At 50.5% G+C, this 20,233-nt stretch overlaps 1 protein-coding gene across 1 annotated transcript in view; it reads left to right on the forward strand.

The window, feature by feature from the left end:
* Cngb1 (cyclic nucleotide gated channel subunit beta 1) overlaps positions 1–20,233 on the forward strand; it is a 50,923-nt gene that overhangs the window by 22,825 nt on the left and 7,865 nt on the right. Inside the window, exons 18-30 of the mRNA XM_090357062.1 lie at positions 2,005–2,167; positions 2,931–3,038; positions 4,854–5,011; positions 5,901–6,056; positions 7,936–8,144; positions 9,053–9,103; positions 9,461–9,547; positions 10,218–10,282; positions 10,905–11,027; positions 16,951–17,092; positions 17,842–18,001; positions 19,162–19,259; positions 19,356–19,439. Coding sequence (XP_090213188.1) covers positions 2,005–2,167; positions 2,931–3,038; positions 4,854–5,011; positions 5,901–6,056; positions 7,936–8,144; positions 9,053–9,103; positions 9,461–9,547; positions 10,218–10,282; positions 10,905–11,027; positions 16,951–17,092; positions 17,842–18,001; positions 19,162–19,259; positions 19,356–19,439 — 1,604 coding nt within the window. The remainder of the gene's footprint in view (positions 1–2,004; positions 2,168–2,930; positions 3,039–4,853; positions 5,012–5,900; positions 6,057–7,935; positions 8,145–9,052; positions 9,104–9,460; positions 9,548–10,217; positions 10,283–10,904; positions 11,028–16,950; positions 17,093–17,841; positions 18,002–19,161; positions 19,260–19,355; positions 19,440–20,233) is intronic.

The following is a 20,233-nucleotide window of genomic DNA, read 5'->3' on the forward strand; positions in this document are numbered from 1 at the left end:
AAATAGAAGGCTTACATAGAAATGACCGTAAGCACAGTGATTATAAAGCAGAGCTGAGAACCTGGGAGAGATACAAGGTCAGGAGCTCCTAGTCTTAAGGGAGCTTCAGCTGTGACTCAGGTGTCCTACCTAAGGCCATGAACCCCTGAGCTGAGACCTCACTGTGCTACTGGAGAAACCAGAAGAATTAGAAGGCGAGTCAGGGTCTCTGCTACCCTTTACCTGGTCTGTTTGACACGTATGATTGTAGATACTCCAAGAAAAGACACAGCAAGGTAGAACAAGGTCGCCATTCCTGCTTCAGTGACATCACTTAGCACCTCCTGGGGGAAGAGGGAGAAAGGACATTTCTAATTATTCCAAGATGTTCCTTTCCCTTGCTATCTTCCAGACCTGTGCCTAGCTGCTCCTGGGTGTGCTGGTGGGCAAGGCATGGACCCAATCCTAGTTCTACAGCAGGCTTCTCAATATCCTCTATGCCTCAGTTTCCTTATCCACACAATGATAGCTGGGAAGTGTAGAAGAGTTAGTATAGCTTCACATAGAGGTGCCAATACAATAGTACCAGCCAATCAGGAAGCTGAGGCAGGAGAATCAGTTGGGTTCGTTAGTTCGAGAGCACCCTGGGAACACAGTGAGACGGTGTTTCAAAAAAAAAAAAAGGGTTAGGACAAGGCACTGGTGGCTCATACCTGTTATCCTAGCTACTCAGGAGGCTGAGATCCGAGGATTGCAGTTTAAAGCCAGCCCAGGCAGAAAAGTCCACATGAGACTCTGATCCCCAGTTAACCACTCAAAAATGGGAAGTGAGTAGAACATCTCAAAGATAGCTCCCAAGCCCTGAGTTCAAGCCCCACAACCAACAGAAGTAAAATAAAAGAATCATAAGTAGCATTTCTTCTGTCCTTTAGACATATTGGAAGTGATTAACCATATAATCTTTAGTCTCTAAGGCAGTTTAATAATATATTACCAGAGTCTTGAGGTACCTTCTCATCATGGTATAAAATAATAAGCAACTCTACAAACTCCTGGTTCCAGGCCAGGAGTTTGGCCTAGTGTTAGAGTGCTTGCCTAGCATGCACAAAGACCAGGGTTCTATTCCTTGGTACCACATGTACAGGAAAACTGGAAATGGTGCTGTGGTTCAAGTGGTTGAGCTCTAGCCTTGAGAAAGCCTATGGACAGTGCTCAGGCCCTGAGTTCAAGCCCCAGGACTGGCAAAAACAAACAAACAAACAAACCCAAAAACCCAAAACAAAAATAAACTCCTGGTTCCTCCCTGATAGGTAGTGAGAAAAATCCCAGATCCAGTGATTTCCATGTGTTGTGCCTTCCTGTGCCAGCTGTCACTGGATGGTCCTAGGTGTGGTGGGGGAAGAGGTGCCAGCCTAGCCCCCAGCACCCTGTGAGCTTGCACTTGAAGACCCAATCCATTGTCCTCAGGTGCTGCCAGGCCAGGATCTCTGGGGAGACCCTGATTCTTAGGGAGGTCTCAGAGTTCAGGACTGGGTTGGCTGCTGAATTCTGGGGGCTCCAGGTACCCAAATTAGGGCAATACACACTATAAAAATAGCTTGTTGTGCTTAATAGGAGGAAACCTTGAATGTCTGATTGAGCCTTTGCTCTCTCCAATAGTACAGAAACTGAGGCTAGGGAGGAGAAGCAGCTGGTCCAGGCTGTGCTAGGACAGCCCAGCTTTCACCCCAACCTTCTTCTCATGTCTTCTTTGTCTCCAGCTCACTGCTGGTCTGCATTCCAGTCCAGGCAGGGCTTTGGAGCAAGTTCGTGGGGTCCTGGCTTCTCCGTGGCTTGTGCTAGTTGGGGTGTGCTGGCACTCGGGGGTCTGTGTATGGCATCCTGCACCCCCTGCATGCAGCTCTCCTGGGGGTTTCCTTGGCAGGCGATGCTGCCAGAAGCCTTCCACACATGCTCCAGCCTCCACTAGGCCCTGTGGACCTGACTTCTCTCTCTCTCTGACTCTCCCTCCTTCCTCTCTCCCAGTGGCCGCCACGAACAAGCACCCAGAGGTGCAGGTAGAAGACACTGATGCCGACAGCCGCCCCCTTATTGCTGAGGAGAAGCCCCCCTCCCCTCCACCATTGCCACCTTCGCCTGCCAAGTCTGATACCCTCACTGTACCTGGATCGGCTGTGGGGAACCACAGGTCACCCTCCCTGCTCTCTTGGGCTTTTCTTGGGCAGGGCCTGGCAGCCATCCTGGGGGTGGTAAGAAGGAGGCCTCCCCATCTAACCTCATCCGGGATGGCTGGGAAAGAGCTGAAAGCCCTGTGCAGGCTGGGTGAGTGCCCCTTTGTCCAGGTGTGGGTTAGAGCTATACACCAGTGACCAAGACACTAATGACTTTAAAATGCAGCCTTAGGGGGTTGGGGGCGGGACAGATGGCCTTCACGAATGATAGGACCTTGGGACAAGTTAGTGTTCATCGTATTAGATGGACAAACAAACCTGGAGCTTAGGAGGGGATGAGACTTGACCAGACTCTCATACCATGAGCTGGAGCCTGGATGCCAGGGCCTTGCACAGCTTCTCTGGGTGGTGGGATAGACAAGGGGGCAGGTGTGCTTTTGGCCGGAAGTAGAGGACTAGAATGTTTAAGCTAAGACCTGACTCAGTGGTAAGCACCTCATTATTTAGTTAGCTAGAATCAGTCTCATTTTACAGAAGGGGGAATGGAGGTGGCTCCAAGAGTTTCAGTGATCTTCCAAGATTTAGGGTGCAACTCCCTGAGTCTGCCTGAAGCAAACCACAGAATGTGAGACTGAGGTCCCCAGAATGCTGCATCCCACTCTTTTTCTGGTCTCCCTTCCTCTCTTCCTAAGAACAGGCACTACGTGACCTTCAGGGTCAAGGTTAATCCCAGCCTACCCTTGCAACAGCTGAAGGCCAGTATGTACCTGCATCCTGCAGGAGGAAGCTGCCCTCTCCAGATGATGAGGCCGAAGAGCTCAAGGCACTGTCACCAGCTGAGTCCCCGGTGGTCGCCTGGTCGGACCCCACCACCCCACAGGAGGCTGAGTGAGTGGGAGGCCGGGGACGTGGAGGGGTATAGAAGGTGTCATGGGAGTTTTAGAATTCCATACAAGGCAGATAGCTAAGGGCTTTGGAGAGGTCCATCTGGGTGCTGTATGAGGCCAGCCCTACTTGGCAATGAATCCTACACACTTTTCAGATGAGTATGAACTCATCCAGCTCTGTCCACACCAGCAGTGCTCTTGTGGGGTCTCCAGGTAGATGGCTTCCTGTTACCAGCAGGAAGAGAAGACCATCAGGATCCCAACTTTTTTTTGGGGGGGTGCAGGGGGATGGCATTGGAGTTTGAATTCAGGGTCTGTACTTACTAGACAGATGTTCTATCACTTGAGTCCTATCCCCAGTCTTTTCTGCTTTTGTTAAATTTTTAGATAGGGGCTCATGGCATTTATTTATTTACCTATACCTCCCACATAGCTGGGATGGCAGCTGTAAACCCCACAGTTGGCTTACTGTTGAGACAGGGGCTGTTAATTTTTGGAGGGAGGGCAGTACTGGGATTGGAGCTCAGGTCCTCATGCCTTTGAGACACTTGCTCTGACTACTATGCCACATCTCTAGTCTTGTTTTCTACTGGTTCTTTTTGAGGTAGGGTCTTGCTTCCTGTCTAGGCAGTTCCTGGGTCCAATCTGATCCCCTTCTATTAAGCTCTGTGTCATAGTAAATAGGAGCAGACCATTGAGTCCAGCTCTCCATTGAGAAGAACTCTTCCAAACTAGCCCCAGCTAGGGACGCATGGGAATCCACATTCCTACCTCCTCCCTGTGGGTTCTGACAGAGCCTGTGTGCTGACCCAGTGATTAGAGAACACAGCAATGGCATTGAGACCTGGGTCTCTGACAACTAACCATCCCCAGGCCAGGCCAGTGGGGAAGTGTTTTTCTGAAGGGTCTGAATTACTTGGGTGACATCCCAGTCCTGGAAGCCAGCCTGGACACCCTGTCACACTGCCTAACCTTGTCACCTGCATTGGCCATGTGAGATGGCAACTTTGCTTTCATTCTTCTTGTCTTTTCTGCACTCCTTAATTTTATGTACTTTGTGTTCAATAGCGACATAGACAGTTCGGAAAAGAAAGAAGCAGTAAACCCCTCAACCTCACAGTTTGCTTGTCCTATTAAAACATGGAGTCATATGCTCTGCAGTAGGATAGGGGCCGGAGTTTGGACTTATTACCAGAAAATTTGGTAGGAATCAAGTCCAATAATGAAAACACCTATGAGATGTCATAGGAGGTCAATAAGGAGGCCATGTGTTCACCAGCTAAGCTAAGCCGCTGCACAAATATACCCCAGAGGGTCACCAGCTGGCCATGCCATGGCCATGGCATGCAGTAATTGTTCATTTAGTCATGGGGCCATTTAGGGACCTAGGTAACCGTGCCTTTGTCATCTTCTCATGTGGATTCCAAGATCCCACTGGTGACTGCTAGGAAAGGAAATCCCAGGCCTCTCTTCAGCAAGAAGGCTAGAAGGTACACAGCTCCTGTCTACCTGCCCGCCCCCCCCCCCCAATGTCAGAAGGTTTGCCCTGAATTACTAAAGGACCAAACGTGTTTACGGAATTGCCCATCTGTCCAGGCGATGTGACATGTTGTCTAAGAACGAGACCAGACATCCAGGCATGACTCCTGGGGCTGTTTCCTTGGACAGACAGTGGCGTGTGTGGGTCTGATGTTATCCGCAGAGACAGGACAGGATTATCTCCCTCAAGCTCCACTAAAGCTGAGGCCTGGCTCTGGCCTGGGTCAGGGGTCCTCTCCTGCCCAGTTGCCGAGACACGAGGGCCTTGTCCCCACAGCGCCCAGGACCGTGCCACCTCCTCCGCCAGCCAGAACAGCGCCATCATCAACGATCGGCTGCAGGAGCTGGTGAAGCTCTTCAAGGAGCGGACGGAGAAGGTGAAGGAGAAGCTCATCGATCCGGATGTCACCTCGGATGAGGAGAGCCCCAAGCCCTGTGAGTGAGGGTGGGTGCCTATGGTGAAGGTGCCTGAGAGAAGGCCACACTCCCACCCTCTAGACTGGGGGCTGTGTGTACAGGTAGGGATGTACCTGGGAGGGGAGACTGGTACGACTTGATAATCCAGGGTAGTGTGGCTGCTGTCGCCCAGGCCAGCACCTCATGAACCCTTCTGTCCTTCCCCCTGGTGGTGGGTGGTGTCTCCTGATCTTGCTTAGCGTGTCCCTAGCCTGTTCTAGAAGTAGCAGTCTCGTTGTTTGAAAGCACTGGTGCCTTGATGGGCCCTCTGAGCATTTCCTTTCTTTTATCTATTGCTGCCTTCTGAGACAGAATCCCCAGTTAGCCCAAGCTGGCTTCTAATTCTGGATCCTCCTGGCTCAGCCTCCTCAGTGCTAGTATTACAGGAATGTGTCACCATGCCTCAGGGCAATGTTTCATTTCTTTAAGGAGAAGGGGAAGAAATAAAATATGCTCTCTTGTCAGAGACCTCTTAAGTCTTTCCAAAGAAGCACTGTGTCTGGGAGCTCATAGTGCCCTCACCACTGAGGTGAGGTCTAGCAGAATTGGATTCACAGTCTTAAAGCTACAAATAGCACGAGGAGCCTGGGAGAGCGGAGCCCCTATGTCACCAAGGGTCACCAAGCATGCATCCTAGCCCTCAGGGGGGCTGGGATCCCAGCCAGGACCCATGTGGAGCCAAGATTCTAGCCCCACCAAGAAGTAGCTCCAGGTGGGCCACACCCATGTACAGATAAAGAAACAGAGGTACAGCCTGGGTCACTCCTGGGTAGCATGTAGGCTTCTACACATGGGTTCATGGCTGGTGGAGGGCGCATCCCTCAGTTCTGGCTCTGTAGGCTGGCACCTCCTCAATGTCATCTCACAGCCCCAGCCAAGAAAGCCCCTGAGCCAGCCACCGCAGCAAAGCCCGCAGAGCCGGAGCAGAAGGAGGAGGAACACTACTGTGACATGCTGTGCTGCAAGTTCAAACGCAGGCCCTGGAAGAAGTACCAGTTTCCAGAGAGCATCGACCCGCTGACCAGTAAGGTTCCTTCCCCTCACTCCCCACCTCCCCACCCTCACCCCGGGCAACCTGAGAGGACAGCAAAGCAGGAGAGGGCCAGTGGGGAGGGGGTCTGGGATGCCTTAGGCTCATCACTTCATGGATTTTTTTTCAAAACATTTGTATACCTTCTTAAGTGAATCTTAAAACAACACCAATGAAAGTCCCTGGAGGGGCTGGGAATGTGGTTTAGAGGGAGTACTTACCTAGCATGCACAGAGCCCTGACTGAGTTCAATTCCTCAGCACCACCTAAACAGAAAACCCAAAAGTGGTGCTGTAGCTCAAGTGGTAGAGTGCTAGCCTTGAGCAAAAGAAGCTCAGGGATACTGCCCAGGCCCCGAGTTCAAACTCCAGGACTGGCACCACACACACACACACACACACACACACACAGAGTCCTGGAGTTATAACCTAAGATCACACCTTCGTGCATGCAAGGCAAGCACTCTACCACTAGGCCAAACTCCCGGTCACCAGATCACACCTATCTTACAGATGAGGAAACTGAGGCACAGAAAAACTTTGCCAAGTCTTCTCTCTCTACTACCATACTTCCTAGACCCCCAATCTGAGCAGGGAAGGGGGTAGATTCCTCTTGGAGCCCCTTCCCTTCTTCAGGAGTCATTTCATAGGTGAGCAGCACCTTATAGCTCACAAAAGACCTGCTGCCCCTGCCTGGCCTTTTCCTGTGACTTTGAGAAAACCCCAGAAAGCACCCCAGAGGGACTTCCTCAAGGTCACATAGGAAGTCATTTAGGAGGCAGGACTGGTATCTAGTGGGCTTCTGAAACTACCAGTGCAGTGACCCAAAGCATCCATTCACACACCTATCCATCATCTGTCTGTCCATCTACCTCTCCATCCTTTGTGAGTTCAATTCCCACTATGACAAAGAACAGAAATAAAAATTTCATAATGAGTGAAAGCCAAAGGGTTTCTACCTTGATGTCTTTTGTCTAAGAATAATGGCACCATAGCCTCTCCTTAGAGTACTCTGATTCAGTAGAGTTTAATGGTGACCTCCAGTGTCTCCCTATCCACTGTTATAAATGCGGTCTCCAAGAGCCACGGAATAAAACCACAATGATAAACATGAAAATAAAGAATTGTCTCAGCAAGGCAAAATTGACTTCTGCAGAAGGGTGAGTCATTAGTCAATAGTCTGGCACGCAAGCGCACAGAGCAGGCTGGCTGCCCACCTATTTATCCCTAACACAGCAGGCCCCACCCCTCTGCACAGTTGGTTGAGCTCAGGCTCATAATCCACTCATGATTGGCTAGTTTGAATAGGATAAAATGTGTTCACTTAAGGTGACTTTGAAATAAGAATAGTGCTGTGACTAATCACAAAAATCAGTGAGCAGGGAGATTGCCAAAGGCATTTCTTTGTGGCTGTGTGTGTGTGTGTGTGTGTGTGTGTGTGTGTGTGTGTGTGAGAGAGAGAGAGAGAGAGAGAGAGAGAGAGAGAGAGAGAGAGAGAGAGAGAGAGAGAGAGAGAGAGAGAGAGAGAGAGAGCGCGCGCCCTGGGCTTGGGCTCAGGGGCTGAGCACTGTCCTTGGGCTTTCTCAAGCCTAGAGCTCTACCACTTGAGTCACAGCATCACTTTCAGCTTTTTCTATGTATGTGGTACTGAGGAATTGAACCCTGGTCTTCGTGCATGCCAGGCAAGCACTGTACCACTAGGCCAAACTCTTGACCCCAAGTAGTAATTTTTAAGCAACACACTTTGATAGAAAAGACTTTTTTAAGTTTTTTCTGACACCATTCATCCATTCATCTGTCCATCTTCCATGTGACAATGCCCCACTGATCGTACGGGCGAAGAGCCTTCTAGCGCATTCCTGCCCTCCCCGCAGACCTGATGTACATCCTGTGGCTCTTCTTCGTTGTGCTGGCCTGGAACTGGAACTGCTGGCTGATCCCTGTGCGCTGGGCCTTTCCCTACCAGACGCCGGACAACATCCACCTGTGGCTGCTGATGGACTACTTGTGCGATCTCATCTACCTCCTGGACATCGCCGTCTTCCAGATGCGCCTGCAGTTTGTCAGAGGCGGGGACATCATTGTGAGTCACCTGTCGGCGGAGGGGGGGATGGGGCAGACTTCACACACAGAGCCTCTGGGGGCCTACCCCCGGGGCTGTGACAAATGACAAAAATCGGTGAGCCGGGATATTGCAAAAGGAGTTTCTTGGTGGCTTATTTCTGTCTCACATCTTCCTGTTCACATTGCACACGTGAAATATAGTCACAGATGAACCGGCTTGTGGACCACCTGGGAGAATGAACGCTAGGACAGGGGTTCAGAGACTGGCCTTTGACACAGGGGTACCTCGTTTGGAGGCTTCCCCACTCTGTGCAGCCTTGCTGTGAGCACTGACATAGGATGCTGGTGTGTGCCCAGCCCCAGTGCCAGCCTCCAGTGTGTCCTGAGGTGCCTGCAAAGCCATGTTACTGTGCCGTTGAGACCTTGTGCTGCATCACCCCTAACTCCCCAGGGAGGAAACCAAGGCCCTAAAAGAGACTTATCCAAGCAGGCGGCACTGCTTTTACCTCTTTGTGCAAATTACTTTCTAAAAGCGCGCACACAGTAGGGCTCTTGCTCAGCACACACAAGGCCCTCGGTCCCATTCTCAACATCACAGAATTAAAAGAAAAAAAAAGAATCCCCCACTGGCAGCAACTGCCCAGCTGTGTGCAGACAGGAGAGGGTTCCTCTAAGATGACTTACAGGAAAGGGGATTCCATGGGTGGCCTCTGCCTTGCTTGATAGACATGTGGACACATGCTCAGTAAATTCAATGGCCTGTGGTCCAGGGAGGAGCTATTGCTGAGTGTTAGCTGAAGGCCATGCAAGAGGTGAGTGTCTAGCTAGCTGGTGACTGGGGACCTTCGCAGGTGGGCTGTGAATTTCATCCTGGTTCTCCTAGGCCAGGTGCTAATGCATTCACCACCATTCTTCCATTCCTTCCAGACGGACAAGAAGGAGATGAGGAATAACTACCGGAAGTCTCGCCGATTTAGGGTATGTGCTGGATATGCAGGTGTCGTGTCTGGGGAATGGAGAAGCTGGGGGGCCTTGGGGGCTCATGTGATGTGATTCTTATATGAGGAAGAACATTGGGGCTAACTCCTCTGGGGCTGCCATCCAAGCTACAAGTCCCCACAGGCTGTGTGGCCCTCAGAGGCCACCGCTGTGCGTCTGTGTCACCTAAGCTCGCCCTGGGGGCCACACAGGGCTGTGTTGATGGGATGCCATGTCTGGGGTCTCTTTGGGCACCCAGTTTTCCATGGAAGGTGCCCTTCTCCCTTCCTTCCTGCCCCTCCCCTTAGCCCGGGGGTTTTGGAGGTGACACACTGTGGTGTCCCTTGGGGATTTCAGATGGACCTGTTGTCCCTGTTGCCCTTGGATTTTCTCTACCTGAAGTTCGGTGTGAACCCCCTCCTTCGCCTGCCTCGCTGTTTGAAGGTAAGGCAGAAGTGGAGGGACAGTGACCCCAGTGGGTGCTCCACGCATGGCTTAGAGGGAGTATCTGAGGCACCCATGTCAGGCTTGCGGGCACAGTGGGCTGCCATAGCCCAGTAGGCCTTGGCTCCATCCCTAGCCCCAGGAAAAATGGTGGGAGAGAGGAGGACAACTCATACTTCCAAAGTAAATAAGGAATAAGGTAATTATATCTATCATTCCAATCATATGGGAGGAGCTGGACAAAGAAAGTAATTATTAGTGTACTTATCTCAAGTAAGACTTTGAAGGGCATAAGGGAGAAACATGAGGACTGCTGTTTCTCAAGAAAACATGTTTGATTTTAACTTATTTCTTTATGTAAATAAGCATTCGAAACAGGGGCCTTGGCCTGGGACCCAGGTACCATTAAAAACAAACAAACATTAAAAACTTCATGACGGTATTGAAAAGGTCCCAGGGTTTGCAGATTCTTTGCAAACTGAGGACGCTATCGGAGTCGTGTCATGTCCTCCTCTCCCTCTCCATTCCAAGGGCCGAGGACCTCTGGCTTGAGCAGTCATTGTCCAGCTGCTGCCCCTAGGGAGGAAGGGCTTCAGTCCTGCCAGCTGGGGAGGGGAGGGCAGGGCCACCAGCAGACAAGACTGCCCCTGATGTCTTCCTCTCCCTCCAGTACATGGCTTTCTTTGAGTTTAACAACCGTCTGGAAGCCATCCTCAGCAAAGCCTACGTTTACAGGTAAGACAGAATCGTCCAACCCTGCCTCCCTCACCCTTGCTATGTATACACACATGGACATACACACATACACATACACATACACATACACATACACATACACACGTATGCACACACACCACAACAGGATCCAGCATATTCCACCCCCCCCCCCCGCCTCCCCTTCCTGCTCTCTCTGGAAGCCAGGCCTCTTCCTGGCCAGGATGTTTGTTTTCTGAGAACCAGGAGGTCCTGTTTCCCCCCATTGTAAGAGGGCACAGGCAACTTGACCTGAATCACTCTCAGTATTGGTGTCAGCACAGCAAGCTGAAGCCACCCAGCTAATCCTAACAAAGGGGATGGCTCTGTAAGGACACAGAGGTCACACTCAGGGAACAGGCTCCTTGGGCCTCTTCTCTGGCACCATGACCTCAGTGTCATCTCCCCACGTGGAGCTCTCTCCTACCTGCTCCCCTCACCACAGGGTACTCATCCACAGTGGCAGCTCAGCTATCCTAGGCCTGTTCCACCCCGACTCTCAACAATGTTTTGACCATTTCTAACTAGCACAGCCTTGATTAAAAGAGCAAGCCAATCTTAACAAGTCCTCTCACCACTGCCTTTGTGCTCTGCCCCCTCCCAGGGTCATCCGAACCACTGCCTACTTGCTGTACAGCTTGCATCTGAACTCCTGTCTTTACTACTGGGCGTCAGCATACCAGGGAATCGGCTCTACTCACTGGGTGTACGACGGCGTGGGGAACAGGTGAGCTGGCTTTCATGTCCAGGGCTGAAAGGCTCCTGGGAAGGACTCTCAGGACCAAATACTGCCAAAGCAACTTTGCTCCTAAGGAGTCGCTGACACATGAAGTAAGGTTCAAGGGCTTGGGGTCCACATTTTCCTAGGCCAAAGTTAGCTGAGCCCATATTGCTTGCCACACAGCAGCTCCACTCCTGAAGGAGCCCTGCTAGAAAAATCCATTCCCCACCTCAGAATCTAGAAGGAGTAGCAATGTGGTGGGGGACAAAGGTTCACATATATCAGGTGTCCTTGAGCCAGTGATAAAATGGGGGCTTATCAAAGCCATGGCTTACAGAAGTTTAATGATGAAGAGGTTAGGCGAGGTTAGTCATGTGTGTAATCTCAGCACTTGGGAGGTAGAGGCAGGGAAAAACAAAACAAAACACATTGTGTTACACACCGGGCTGGACTACATACCAAAATCCTATCCCCAAAAGAAAAAAAGTATTGGTAACAAAAATCTATATAATAATACATTATTTTTTCAGATTGGTACCTTTTTTCAGATTTTAACATTTCTAAATGTGTTATAATCCATGTGCACATTTAAGTTGATATCTATTTTTATTTTTTGGTGGTACTGGCATTTGAGCTCTGCAACTCAGCCTTGCACTTGCTGGGTAGGAGCTCTCCTACTTGAGTCCTGCCCACAGTTATGGTTCCTGAAGACTCGTAAATTTTTCCTTTTTTTATTGTAATTAATAGAAGGGTTACATTATATTCCCCAGAAAGAAGGTGCATCACTTCACAAACATTGATACCCTTTCTCATGACACGGTTCCCATTTCCCTCCCCTCTCCCCTCGTACATTTTTGGGTAGGCTGATCTTGAACTGAGATCTTCCTATAGTCTCCTTTGTAGCTAGGGCCATAGATACACACCACTATATCTTGGCTTATTAATTGGGATGAGGTTTCCCTAATCTTTTCCTTCTTTCTCTCTCTCCTTTTCTTTCTTTCTTTCTTTCTTTCTTTCTTTCTTTCTTTCTTTCTTTCTTTCTTTCTTTCTTTCTTTCTTCCCCCTCCCCTCCTCCTCCTCCTTCTCTTCTTCTTCTTCTTCTTCTTCTTCTTCTTCTTCTTCTTCTTCTTCTTCTTCTTCTTCTTCTTTCCTCCTCCTCCTCCTCCTCCTCCTCCTCCTCCTCCTCCTCCTCCTCCTCCTCCTCCTCTTCCTCCTCCTCCTCTTCCTCCTTCTTGGCTTGGGCTAGGTTGAAAATGCAATCTTTCTCATTCCCGCCTCCCAAGTAGCTGGGTGTGAGCCACCATCTGGCTTTAATACTTACTTTTGTAAGTAAGGCCCCCTCAATCCCCTCAAGGACACACCCTCATGACCTTCGATGACTTCCTCAGAGGCTCTACCCGGGGACCAAGCTTTTAACAAGGACCTTTAAGGGACATTTCAGATTCCAACCACAGCATCACTTGAAGTAGGCCTGGGCTGTCCCTACTAGTCTTGTAAACCATCTGGTCCGGCTGATCACTCTGTTTAACTCCAAACAACTGCTTCCAGCTGCACTGGAGCCAATGAGTCCTTCACAGCCAAGGTGACTTAATTTCAGAGCAGTCATTCACCGGAATGTCCCCTTCTCAGGACCAATCCCACATAGTCACAGCTGTCACTTCTGTACCAGGCATGCAGCCTAAGCAGACTTGTGTAAAGGTCACACATATAGATATATCCCCAGGATCCAGAGATGCCAAGCAGGCACGAGGTGAATTCCTTACATCTACAGCAGGTGGAGTGTGTCTGAGATGAGGCCAGCATCTCATACTCCCCACCCCCAAAGTTTTGCTCCCTCCTTCCTTCTATTAAACCCATCTCCATTCCCGATTCCAAGCCTGTCTAGACCATCCATGCATCTATCCATCCCCCATCTACCTGTGCACTCATCGTCCATCCATCTGTTCATTACCAATCTATCACCCATCCATCCACCCATCAGCCATCCATATGTTCATTATATATCCATCATTCATCCATCCACCCATCCACTCATCCACTGAGCCCCTCACATCATAGCAGAGAGAGGATATAAAGTCTGTTCTATGTGAGGGGCTGAGCACCAATTCTGTGTCAGATCTACTCTGTTGAGCTTGGTGAGGCCTGACACTCATTTTTCTCCTCTACAAAGTGTGGCGTGTGTGGGGGGGGTGGGTGGGGAGTGAGAGAGCATCACATTCAGGATTCTTTTCTCAGGAGGTACAGGGATTGAGATATAGTTTCATTGCGTAGCCCATGCTGGCCTCGAACTTGAAATCCTCCACCTTACCTTACCCTCCTGAATGCTAGGATTACAGGCACATCACATTCAAGATTTCCAGTGTGTGCCTAGACACTGGGTTGACCTCTCCTCTCCCACTAGCTGTAGTTATGGATCAGTCAGCATGCCAGGGAAGGGCTTCATAACCTTTGGTCCAGAAATTTCAGATTTAGAAAATTCAGTTGTTTTTCAAAATTCGTTCTTGGTTTTGTTGTATGTGGTTCTTGTGTTTGAAGTCAGGGATTTGAGTCTGCTAGGCAGGTGCTCTACCACTTGAGCCCTGTCCCTGGCCCTTTTTGCTTTGAGGTTATTTTTTCAGGTAGGGTCTCAAGCTTTTTGCCTGAGTCAGCCTCTGACTGCAATTCTCCTCCCTATGGCCCCTGCACGGCTGAGAGCACTGGCACACACCACCATACGTGGCCTTTTGATTCAGATGGGGTGCCACTGGCTTCTCTTTCTTTCTTTCTTTCTTTTTTTCTTTCTTTCCTTCTTTCAAAAAACCCAACAATTCTCTCCAGTTTCCATCTCATAATTAGCTGGGATTACAAGTGGGAGCCATCACCCTTGGCCTAAGAATTTAGCTTTTCTGAGGGACACTTTCTGGCTTTGCCTCAATTCTTATAGGGATTTGCATCCAGATAGTCTAAGAACCCACTTTCCTGGATAGGGACAGGACTCTCAGTGCTGGGGAAAGCTGACAAAGTACTCTGGGCTCATCTTGGGAGGTCAAGGCGCTTTGCCTTGGGAAGGGCACTCTTCAGTAGCAGCAATATTTGTCCCCTACTGTTCATGGATGAAGTATAAACATGAAAGGAAATACCTCAACAGATCTGAGAGTACAAATAATAACTTGAAAAGGAATGACCTTTGCTTGTTGGGAGCTGCTTGCTGGGTGCTTGCTCTGGGTTCTAGTTTCTGCAAATGTGGCTCCGGCCTCTTCAGCTTTGACTTAGCTGGGCCTGGAGGGATTGACCCACAGACACAGCAAGGGGGATTTTAAGATGGGCCCTCTAGAACAGCCCTCCCACTAGGAGTGGTAAGGGGAAGCCAAGGTTTGAGGACACAGCTACTATGCTTTCTCTGTTTATGGCTTTGCTACAGTTCAGTCCTGCTGTGAGCCCATGGCCCACCCCTTTAATCCTAGCTAAGCAAGATGCTAAGATCTGGAAGACTGAGGTTAGAAGCCAACCTGGCAGAATTATCCCAGCGTGTCTATCTCCAAAATAACTAGTAAAAAGCAAGTGTGGCTCAAAGCACCAGCTAAGCACGCAAGCTGAGCAAGTATGAGGCCTTGAGTTCAAGTCCCAGTTCTGCCACAGACAAACACCTAGTTCCCTAGTTCCCCCACCTTCATGCCAGTCCAGTGGTCAGGAAGATCAAAGACTGCTCTGTTCAGCTAAAGGATGTTTTCTGCACCCTCTGCTGGCCAGAAGCAATATGACAGGGACTTGACCATCAGGCTGGTCTGTTGTCCTGAGACTCTCAGGCAACAGATGACCCTCAGGTGCAGGAAGGCCAAGAGCCCTGCCCAAGGCCTTGTATGCAGAGCCCTTACTCCAGTCCCTTACGACTGCTTCTTCTGGGGCACACTGATATAAGCCCAATCTTCCTGAGGACACAGGCCAGGCTGTTCACTGCCAGTACACAAGGGTCTTAACTGTTGATTTACTGCAAGGCCAGCTAACACCAGGCTCTGTCCTAGTAACTCACCTTTTCCTTGAAGTTGCCTGCGGAGGGTTCTCAATTTCTGTCCTTATTGGATAATGAAGGGCCAGTAATAGGAGTTGCTTGGTACTGAGTATAATGGATTCAAGCTTCGTGAGCTTGATCCCTTCTAGAGGGTTCTCAATTTCTGTCCTTATTGAAGAGAAGGCTCAGAAATGGAGAACTTGGTATGTAGTTAGGCCAGTGACTTTGATCCCTGGCTAAAGGGCCAGATGCATAGAAAGCTCGTGGATGGAGCCCAAGGAGGCCAGGAAAGCTGACCAGCACTTCCTGGCTGGCCTCCTGCTTTGTTGACTGCGGGAAGGGCTGACGGTGTGGCCAGAAGTCCGAGGAGCTTTGTGATGGTCAGACATTGGAAGACTCTGTCAGCCACACTTCCTGTCCTGTTAGATTTCCAGTCAGCATTGGTAGTAAGAAAACTCAGAGAATCAGTGCCCAAGACTCTTGTGCCAGCTCTAGAACTTACCAGCTGGTTCCCTTTGCCTTCAGGAGCCTCAGTTTCACCATCTGGAAAATGGATGGGGAAGGGGAAGGTCAGAAAAGGTGGACCGAGGTTTGAGGCTGTGGTAGATCCACCTACCTATTAAGCATAATGCTCCAAGTTCAAACTTCCGTCACACTGAAAGGGAGAGAAAGAGACAGGGAGACAGAGACAGACAGACAGACAGACAGACAGGACAGACAGAGTGGAGGTTGTCCTCAAGATAAAGTTCTCCTCCCATATTCATGAATATTGACTCCAGGATCCTAGGGGATACCAAAATCTATGAATGCCCAAGCCCTTTTATAAAGCAGCTAACACACACACACACACACACACACACACACACACACACAGCCACCTGAATTCTTCAAATCATCTCAAGATTCATTAAAATACCCAACACTGTACAAATGCTATATAAATAAGAAATAGTTGTTATGCTGTGCTATTTAGGAAACAATGAACAGAACAAAGTCTGTCCTTGTTCAGTGCAGGCCCAGTTCTCCTTCAAGTGTTTTCTTCCCATGGTTGCTTGACCTTGTAGGTGGAGGACTGACAGTGTTTTCCACCTTTGATGTTGCTCATGGGAAGCTAGAGCAAAAGAAAAATCTTGTAGACATTGGAAGGCTCAGCTATCAGGGCCAGTCTCTCCTCTCCCCCCACCCACAGCCTTCCTGGTCTCCTGGAGCCCCAGGGAGTTGGCGTGACACATACCTGTGAGAACACCCCTAAAAGTTTATTTTGGCTCATAATTTCAGAAGTTATAGTCCATGGTCAGCTGGCTCTGTTGTTTGAGGGTCTGTGGAGTCTTAGCATAACAGCTTACCTTATGGTAGACAGCAAGCAGAGAGAGAGAGAGAGAGAGAGAGAGAGAGAGAGAGAGAGAGAGAGAGAGAGAGAGAGAGAGAGAGCGCGAGAGAGAGAAATAGATAGGAAAGGACAGGGGACAAGGTACATCCTTCAAAGGCACCACACCCACTTCCTTCATCTAGACCCTGCCACTAAGTCCCCACCACCTCCCAATATTACCTTCAAAGAGTTCATTCATGGACTCACCCGCTGGTGATCTAGCCATTTTCCCAAAGATCTACTCTCAACACTGCCTACATCAGAGGCCAGGCCTTGGACACATGAGCTTTTGGGGGTGGGGAGGGGGTTCACATCCAAACTTATCACTGTATGAGGGAGTGACCATGGGTCCCCGAAAAGCTGGCATAGAGCCATATCTAAACCAGATATTATCTTCAGACCTGCTCTACAAACTACTGCACCCTCTGCCGGGACTGGTTTTCATGCACCTAGGGGCTGTAACAAGACCCCAGTTTTGCATCATGCAAAGGGTTCAGGAGGTATCCGAACCATGCCCCCCGAGGGTGGCAGAGCCAGATCTGTGATAACCAGGGGTCCTTTCCTCTCTCCAGTTACATTCGCTGCTACTACTGGGCTGTGAAGACTCTCATCACCATTGGGGGGCTGCCTGACCCGCAGACGCTCTTTGAAATTGTCTTCCAGCTGCTGAACTATTTCACTGGTGTCTTTGCTTTCTCTGTGATGATTGGACAGGTAATTGGGGCCCCACCCAAGCATCCCTGATCCTTCCATAGGCAGCCTCTACAGCAGGCCCCTCTCACCTACAGACCCTTCCACTGCAGGACACCCCCCCCCCCCATACACCTATGACCTCCGAGCTCAGGCTCTTATCTCCTACCTATAGACGCTCCCACTGGAGGCCCCTCCCACCTATAGACATTCCAACTGTAGGTCCCCACATCATCTCTGTCAGAAGCATCCTCCTCTACACCCATGGCCCTGGAATGGGCACTGGCCCTGGAGGAGCCCAGAGTGCTGGGGGAGGGAGGAGTGCCCTCTCTGCATAGCTGGTATGGAATGGGGGTGCAGAGGGGAAAGCCTCCTTGGCTTTCTGTAAGATTGAGGCCTTAGGAGATGTCCTTCGGAGTTTCTAACAGGCTGGAGCGGAAGGGATGGTCTTCCATTCCAGTCCAAGCACGAGGTGACAATTAGAATCCTCAAGCAACCTTTGGAGGGCTGCACTGTGAAAACAGAACTGGGGGCTCCTGTTTGCTCCAGCACAGGACTGTGTATGGCTCCAGAATCATAGCCCACCAAGGCTCTCCCTGCCTGTAAGGGCCAGCTGGAGTCAGCCTGGCTTTTCCTTCGCACGTCCACACAGAAGGCGGGACTTCCTCCCAGGGAAGCCTCCAGTGTGTGGGTTTCGCTATGAAATGACGCCTGCACACCCCTTCCCTGCCTCTGCTGTGGCCCAGCACTTCCTTGGCCTCTCTCTGTTTCAGATGAGAGACGTGGTGGGCGCCGCCACCGCCGGCCAGACATACTACCGCAGCTGCATGGACAGCACTGTGAAGTACATGAACTTCTACAAGATCCCCAGGTCGGTGCAGAACCGTGTCAAGACCTGGTACGAATACACCTGGCACTCCCAAGGCATGCTGGGTAAGCTGGCCGTGCCCTGGAGGCCACCAGCCCCCCCCCTAGACAATCCTCATCGCTTGATGTCCCAAAGGGGCATCTTCTGACTCTGAGATCCTGAGCACTGGGGCCTCCTTGGCTGTGACCCCAATATTTGTGTGAGAGGACTTAGTACGGCCTGTGAGGAGAACCAAGCTGGGATGTCCTGTGTTCCCAAAGCCTGAGGGCTTTGTCTTCTGGAAGCCCTTTCTCCACACACTGCCTGCCTTGAGATGCAGCCCAATCCAAGGTCAAACTACAGTTTAACCAGGGAAGCAGAGTCTGGCATGATAGCCCCCTCAGGAGGCTGGAACAAGGGGATGGCAGGTTCAAAGCCAACGTGGGCTACAAAGTGCAACCCAGTGTCATAAAAAAAAATAAAAATAAGAACTAGGTGGCTCATGCCTGTAATCCTAGCTACTCAGGAGGCTGAGATCTGAGGATTATGGTTTGAAGCCAGCCTGAATGGAAAGTCATATACACTCATATACACAAAAGCAAAAAGTTTCAAGGGAATATAAAAAATAAAAATCAGGGCAGGAGACCTTCTGTCCCTCCATCTCTTCCACCCTCCTTTCTCTCGTGGGATCTGTAGATCATCCAGTGAGCCTGCTCTTTGGGGCAGGCTGTGGGCCACACAGCTTGGGGACACAGCCTGGAGACTTACCTGTGGCTGCGTGGCCCTGGGCAAGTCACTACCACTCAAGATAACAGCTGTTAGTGGCCTCTAGTGGGGCTGGGAGGGTTGAGCACAATGATTTTGGAAAACACTGTAAATCCTGGTCCATGGTCAGCCAGTTCTAACATCTAGACTGAGGGGAATAGCTCATAAGCAATTGCAGTTTAGGGGTGACGAGTGCTATGGCACACAGGCTGCTAACACAGAGGCTGGGTGGGGTGCGGAAGGCAGGCTTCCTGGAGAAGGTGACATTGGTGCTGGATTTTGAAGACTATTTCTAGTCTAGGAGTTAGGGACATTGGCAGAGGACATTGGCATATCACTCTTGGCAGCTGGAGTGGCCCTGTGTGACTGGAGAAAGCTTGAAGGGACGTTGTTCTGTGCTGGTTGAGCAGATGCAGCTGATGGGGGGGGTGGGGCAGTTCTGGCCTGGCCCTGCTCTGATCTCTCAGGGTCTCCTTCTCAGATGAGTCAGAGTTGATGGTGCAGCTTCCAGACAAGATGAGGCTGGACCTGGCCATTGACGTGAACTACGACATTGTCAGCAAAGTGGCACTCTTTCAGGTACCCTCCAGGTACCCTCAAACTCAAGACTGGGGGACCCCAAGCCCAAAGCTTCCTCTAAAAGGGCTCCTTCCTCTCCTCCCTTCACTGGGGCAGGGCTGTGACCGGCAGATGATCTTCGACATGCTCAAGAGACTTCGCTCGGTGGTCTACCTGCCCAATGACTACGTGTGCAAGAAGGTGAGGCTGGGTGGGCACTGCTCCAGAGCCGGAGCGGGCGGGCAGAGCCAGGCTCCTGGGGAGCAGTGACTGGCTGGTGCCTTGCTGTGGATGCCAGTGCAGATCTTTTCTGTAAGAGGGGGTGGAAGAGCCTGAGAAAGGCCCTGCCCGTGTTCCTGGAGCAGCTTTCAAGACCTCGGTCTTTGTTCTCAAAACTGGGGTGGAGGAGAGGCAGCTCCCACAGCCTCTCCAGCGGGTAGAGTAACCCTCTGCACCATACCCTGCCTGGTGGCCGAGAACCTAGGACCCAGGGCAGAGACATTTTGTCAGATGCTTTCTGATCTTTTTTTTTTTTTTTTTTTTTTTGCCAGTCCTGGGCTTGAGCTCAGGGCCTGAGCACTGTCCTTGGACTTTCTCAAGGCTAGAGCTCTACCACTTGAGCCTCAGCACCACTTCTGGCTTTTTTCTATGTATGTGGTACCGAGGAATCGAACCCCGGTCTTCGTGCATGCTAGGCAAGCACTTTAACCACTAGGCCAAACTCCCGGCCCCCTGATCTTTTCTTTTTAAGTTGAATTATTCCCTAACCTTTCAACATTGGAAGATTTGGGCCTGGCGTTGTGGCATATACATATAATTCCATCACTCGGTAGGCTGAGGGAGGAGAATCATCCGTGGCAGGCCAGCCTAGACTACATAGTGAGACTAACTCAAACCAAACCAAACCAATAAAAACGAAAGGGGATTCCACATTAAAGTCTAGATGACTGATTGAAACACAGAGTAAATGCCAGTCCAGGATCCCATTCCCCTCC

This window comes from Megascapheus bottae, chromosome 24 (assembly GCF_031878675.1).
Source record: "Megascapheus bottae isolate mThoBot1 chromosome 24, mThoBot2.hap1, whole genome shotgun sequence".
NCBI classification, from domain to species: Eukaryota; Metazoa; Chordata; class Mammalia; order Rodentia; family Geomyidae; genus Megascapheus; species Megascapheus bottae.